Source organism: Pundamilia nyererei, unplaced genomic scaffold, assembly GCF_000239375.1.
Source record: "Pundamilia nyererei isolate P.nyererei 1_Seehausen unplaced genomic scaffold, PunNye1.0 scaffold00014, whole genome shotgun sequence".
NCBI lineage: Eukaryota > Metazoa > Chordata > Actinopteri > Cichliformes > Cichlidae > Pundamilia > Pundamilia nyererei.
Genome location: NW_005187415.1, coordinates 489,024 through 495,662, shown reverse-complemented (window position 1 = coordinate 495,662; position 6,639 = coordinate 489,024). Strand labels below are relative to the sequence as shown.

Genomic DNA, 6,639 nt, shown 5'->3' with positions numbered 1-6,639 from the left:
GGTCGCACCAGGAGCATTTGGCCTGCTGATCTAAGCTGAGGAGATCAGTAAGACAGCTGGGTGCGGTATTATTTATGATTTTAAAAGCGAGCAATAAGATTTTAAAATCAATATGATATTTAATGGGGAGCCAGTGCAGGTCAGAAAGAACTGGAGTAATAGACTCAAACCTACTAGTCCCAGTTAAGAGAACGAGAACATTTTGAACGAGTTAATTATGTACATGTTAGTTTTATAGTTTAAATGTTTCACAAAAGGTTTCTGTAGAAGGTATTTAGACATGTTCACATTTTGCAATTTTTAAATGAATAAGAAATGAAGTTTACCCACAGATAATAACCCGTTGAGAAAAAGTGCAAAAGTATGTCTTAATATTGCTACCAGGTCTTACTTTAAAGCCTTTATTAATATCCAGCATTTGGTGTTGGCAATACTCTGAAAGTTTCAATGCATTCTCTTTTTCCAGTTGCCAGCCTTTAGTCATGGATGACCCGTGTTTGAGTACATGCTTGTTTTTACCTACCTTACCAGGTTTGGAGTATGGTACTTCTTAATGTCAATAAAGCTTTTGGTCATTTTTGAACAAATACCTCCATCGTGCCTGAGTTATACTTACTCAAACACACAAAGCAACCGTTGACCTCCCATCAGGTCTTCAGTGGAAAACCTTTACCTTAAATTATCAAGGTCAGACTGAATGAACAAAATCATTTATCATTAAGTGGTCAAGTGGAATTTCAAAGATTGTTGGATTGGTACATGGATTAGAGCTGTTTAGAAATCTTCAGACAAGGAGATTGTAGGTCAACACCCTCTGGCTATGGGTAGGGTCAGAGAGTTTTGAAATTGGCATGATTTAAAGGTACCTGCTGAAAACAAAATTGTGTATTTGATAAGTAGAATATTCTTTTTCATTTGAGACATCAAAAACACATTTTTACACGCCTACATTTAAAATGTCGGTTAGAAAGTAGGAAAAGCTTTGAACTTTTGATAGTATTAGAGCACAACTCAGTATACCTTTTAAATTACAAATGACAAATTCTGAAAATGTTAAGACGTATAGTAATCATTCACAAATCTCAAAAGCTTATAGTTTATTCAAAAGAAAACATTAAATTTATAAACTGAGAAAACGTACGCATCTCCATGTTTACCACTACGTAGCTCCCCCTCTTCTTTTAACAACAGTCCATAAACATCTGGATTCTGAGGAAATTAGTTTCTAGACCTTTCAAAGAGCAGTGTTCTCCCATTTTCACCAGGTGTAGGATTCTAGCTGCTCAACAGTCCTGTGTCATCTTTCTTTTTCATTCATTGTTTCATGATACATGAAATTCTTTTTAGTAGTTGGCAGTAGTTGGTAAGGCTAGTTCTTCAACTACAATCTACACTACTGTCATATATGCAGCAGGCTGTTTAGCACATATTGATGAAATATGTAATGAATGATAGATTTGTGGATGGCATGGTGAACTGTGGTCACAGTCAGTCCTTTCTAAGAAAAAAATATATATAGTGTAGTTTAAATGACAGCTAGTGTCACTAATTTGCATGGTAAGAGTATCGTCCTTAAAGGAAACCACCAATCACCAACTATCAAGCTGTATGATATACATGCACTCCCAGCATGCTATTATAATAATTTAATTGAAATTGTTTTGGTTCTTTTTTAGTTGAAAACAACGTGTTTGTGTCTGATCATGTCAGTGATATTAGCTGTATGTCAAATTTGAAAATTTTGGTGACCACCAGAATATTTAATGCTACCAAATTTACTGTTAGTCATATTTTTTTTTTTTGGTAAAAGTTAAACGATAGGACACAAAACAAAGATCTAATCAAAGTAAGAGCCTATTTTTATATTTAGGAAATGAGTCATGTCTTTGAAAAGAAGAGTTTCTAGGACATTTGAATCTTTGTTTTATTTCTGAAAGATTTGTATACTTTTCCAACAAAACATCTACAACTGGCTGCAAGCTACATATTTTTTGATCAGTTTGATGTCATTCAAATTAAATAACACAAATAACATGATAATAGTAATTGGTAGTGATGTTTGAAGAATGGACTGCGCCTTTCTGAATTGCAGAGATTAGCAGGTTTCATTCTTATACAATAACAAATGTTCTTTTCTTAAAGCAAAACACACAATATATAATTTAGCTAAATTGAATTCACTTTCTTTGTTACGTCTTGAGGGAAGCATCAGAAAAGAAGGAGGTAAGAGGATAAGATTTAGAACAAAACTGGAGCTGCGGTTGTCTTGACCCGGGGTGTAGCCCAGGTTAGATCAGATTTCACTTTCAGAACGTGATTGGAAAAGAGGTATAACTGTTTCTTTTCAATTTATCCCTTTGTCTCAGCGCAATTGTATATATACATGTAGACCATATATGACTTTGCTAAGTTTGTTACATTTGGTTTTTTTAACAACAACTATCTCAGTTAAGCAAGTCAAACTAGCAACACAAGCCAAAATCCCCAAACAACAGGCCTCTGGGTATAGATGAGGAATAAGGTTAGCACTCTTTCATCTCCAAGGTAGATCCCTGGACTAAGATTGTTTTTTTTTTCTTTTTCTTGCACGTTCATGTCTTTGTAGATGTTTTGTATCTTTTAGCTTAGTTTTGTACATATTAAATCTTATTCTGGGGTTTTTACTCTTAGTGTTTATACATCCCCTAAAACAGTATTTTGGAAGAATGATAAAAATCCTCTGCAGTCACCAGATGTTGTGTTTCCTTTCTTGAGATACTAGGCCTTTACTGCAGCCACTTTCTGCCTCCAGTTTTGTCTTCAGAAATTGAAAAGCTGCTCTGTGGGGTTGATATCAGGTGGCTGAGTTGGCCTTTGAAGAATATCCCATTTCTTTGCGTTGAGAAGCCCTTGTGTTGCTTTTGCAGTATGCCTTGGGTCATTATCATATAATCGATAAACACTGGTATGCTTCAGACAAGCTGTTTCTCTCTTCCTGTCATTTTGGTAGTTAATCTTTGTTTCATCTGTCTATCCATTCTCCTCAACTCATGGGTCACAGAGGGGGCTAGAGCCTCTCCCCCCTAGGCATGTCTTTGGACTGTGGGAAAAACAGAAGTACCCCTTTAGGGGAAGAGAGATAATATTGCAAATTCCTTAAATAAAGGCCTCAGTCAACTGGTGAATACAGCCTAAGGGCCCTCACACTTTGAGGTGTTAACTGCTGACTGCTGAACACCGTTGTGCTCCCCAATTCTAAGTCACGTTCCTGCATTTAATTTCAAGAGCTGTAGAGGCAGTTTTGATTGGTGTGTAGCTGGAGGAATAGACACTCTCAAGGTGAGGGAAAACTTAACCACAGTCACACACATATATGCATTTTAAATCAATAAGTGGAACTCCTAAAGTTAATATTTGATCTGCTGTAAAGGTTGAGCTGGAGCAGGAGCTGAGCACTGACATGACTGGACTTTGTGGAAAATGCAACGTAACAGGTGTGACCTAAATGATAACCAGACACTTTATAGGAATATTTTAGGTTTTCTTTGCAAATGATAACAGTTTTTTACAGACACTTTGCTCAAAGAATGCACCTTTTCATGAATCTAGGCACTGAGCAGCAGCTGATCAGAGGGAGCACGCTTACAGATGACACGTGCCAAACAAGGGATCCTGTCTCTGTTCCTAATCCAGTAGGTTCACGTGGTTTACATTAACTTGTTTTTTTTGTTTGTAATTTTGTTTCTGTATACAAATTTGAAAAATAGACAGATGATTCACTAACACATTATAACGGGTCAGTTATGCAGTCGTTATGAATCTGAATTTCTGAGACAACTGTATTTACAGTTTTCAAATAAAATGTAAGAATGTCTTTTAAACTACCAGGTTTGTGAACATTTCTTCTCCTACACTTTGGGCTGTCTGCAATCAAGTCGGCTTCATTACTTCCAGCTGTGTCACAAAAACATTTACGGATGTGAAAACAGTGAACACATAGGCTGTGCTTTCTTTAGAGAGATTGTTCTGCACTGTGGAAAAAGCAGTAATGTGTGGGAGAAATGGAGATCTGTGACCCAGTGTGGTAACTAATTGTTTAAAATACTAATACTAATAACAATAAGTGGCATATCCTGTACCCACCATAATTTGATGTAGCTGTCCCTGTTTTGGTGGATGAATGTAGCTCGACCAACTTGTCCGGGAGCACTGCTTTATGAAGAAGAGGGTGCTGCATTTGTTCCTACCTGCTCCAACCCAAACCCCCATTTTTCCAGCCAGGATATCACCAGTTCCTGCGTCTGCCCAGAGGGTGAGCCTTGCCAGAATTTCCCCAGGGTATAAATCATTGATGTGTTTTGTTCTTGTTGTTGTTTGTTTGTTTGCCACATTTTAAGGCTGTCCTGAACATGTGCATAGGCAAAGTGCTTAATGATCACTTGGATGGCTTCCACTGTGTGAATGTGTCAAACTGCACCTGTGTGTTCGCTGGCAGGACCTGGACAGAAACGTAGCACCAAGTGTCAGACATGGTAAGGACCCAGATAAAGGGATTTATATTTATGAGGATTTTTTTGTGAATAATGAATTGAAATTATTTAAACCTCTTCATCAACCCTGTCTCCAGTTTGTGTGAAGGTGGGAAGTGGCGTTGCTCTGAAAACTGCCCAATTAAATGTCAGATTGAAGGTCAGTTTGTGTCAACATTTGACGGCAAACAGTACACTGTTCCTGGTAAATGTACATACCTAGCATTACAGGTAATTTGTCCTCCTCCCCTTTTCATTAATATGAATCTTCTCGAGTTGCCTGTGTTAATAACTGCTGGTTTAATCGTTTATGGACACATGCAGGGCTTCAACTGGACAGTAATAATTACATTTTCTAAAAAGGATCCATCAATACAAGCTGTTTTCCTCCAGCATTTGCAGGTAAAGACAGTCTTTCAGCACTGAAATTAAAACCATCAACATCTAACTAGCAAGCATAAAAAGTAACCTTGAATACCGGTTTTTATTTTCAGGAAACGTATACATTCACAAACAACATGGCTAAAGTTGGAGACCAAGAGATTAGTGAATTTTATCAGTCTGGTAATTTCATATAAATTGTTTGGCAACCTTGTAATAGAAACATGCCTTAATGCCTTAATTACTAACATTATATTATCTTACCGATTACCTTTTAGATGGGGCCCAGGTTTTCTGGCAGTCCTCTATGTACATTCATGTCTTGACATCCTCTGATATTAAGCTCCAACTCCAGATGTCACCTGGAATCCAACTCTACATCTCTGTTCCTAGGAAACACAAGGGCATCATTTCAGGTTGGAAACACGCTGGTGATAACACATTAAACAGCATCATTGGTTGGCACGATCCACTTTGATCAGTCAGTCTATCGTTCAGGTCTTTGTGGCAACGGCAACAGTGACGGCACAGACGACTTCACCAGCAGCAGCGGCATCATCGAGCTCTCAGCTGAACCTTTTGCTCTGTCCTGGAGTCTGGGCGCTTGCACTGTTAACATACCCAGTACATGCATCAACACTCACAATGGTACCAGTTAATATTCTAACTGTAACTAAAACTGAAAAGGCATGTATATGTTCAAACACTGCAATGCACAACGGGAATTATAGTGGAGTTCAGCTTGATGACAAAATTGACATTTCGGTTTTCATATCAATGATTATTGTGGTGTGAATTATAAGGCAGCACAGATTTTTATTGGTAGTTTGCATGCTTGCCTGTGATACAGTAAAAAAAAAATCCCCACAAGATATGTTCACAAACTAAAATTTCATTTTCTAGAAATATTTGCTGATGAAAAGTGTTCTGTGCTGATCAGTGCGACTGCCATATCTGCTAAGTGCCATGTCCATTTGCCACCGGATCAATACTACACAGTAAGCACGCATTATGAGCAAACAGCAACTTTGTGTAAGTTAATTTGAGTTATCAATATTAAGGTGAAAATTGTATTTGCTGGCAGGCCTGTATTCAAAGAACCTGTAATTGTGGCAACAATGTGCAGAGGTGTTTGTGCATTGCATTAGACAGCTACGCCAAAGCTTGTGCGAGTCTCGGGGTTTTGATCGGTGACTGGAGAAAAGCTGCCAACTGCAGTAAGTAAACTTTATTCACACACCAAAGGGTTATATAATATATTGAATATATTAATAATGTTAATACCAGACACATTAGGTTTAGACTTTTTGGAGAAGAGCCAGTACTGAGATTTTTTTTTAAAATTCAAAATAACTAGTCAGAAAAGATGAAATCAATGTTTTTCATGTTTTTAAGAACTTGTGCACACTACAAATGTAAAAGTCTGTCTGAAGTGTTTGGATTTTTGAGGGAAGCAAATATTGTGGAACTTTGCACAGCAGAAAATGTGACAAATTACTTTTAAAAAAGTGCCATTCGTGCTCATCACATTGTTGTCTCACAGCTCCGACATGTCCAAAGAACCAAGAGTTCTTCTACAACATCTGAGCTTGTAACAGTACGTGCCGCTCCATTACTGAGTCTGACCCTCGATGTGGAGTGGATGATGCTTCTGTGGAGGGCTGTGGCTGCCCAGAAGGAACATACCAAAACCAAGGAAACACCTGCACTCCAAAGACAGACTGTGAATGCCACCATCGTGGTGGTGTAA

At 37.8% G+C, this 6,639-nt stretch overlaps 1 protein-coding gene across 1 annotated transcript in view; it reads left to right on the top strand.

Moving 5' to 3' along the window:
* Nucleotides 1-6,639, top strand: part of LOC102197245 (mucin-5B) — a 26,269-nt gene extending 19,630 nt beyond the window's left edge. Inside the window, exon 46 of the mRNA XM_013908754.1 lies at nt 6,450-6,639. Coding sequence (XP_013764208.1) covers nt 6,450-6,639 — 190 coding nt within the window. The remainder of the gene's footprint in view (nt 1-6,449) is intronic.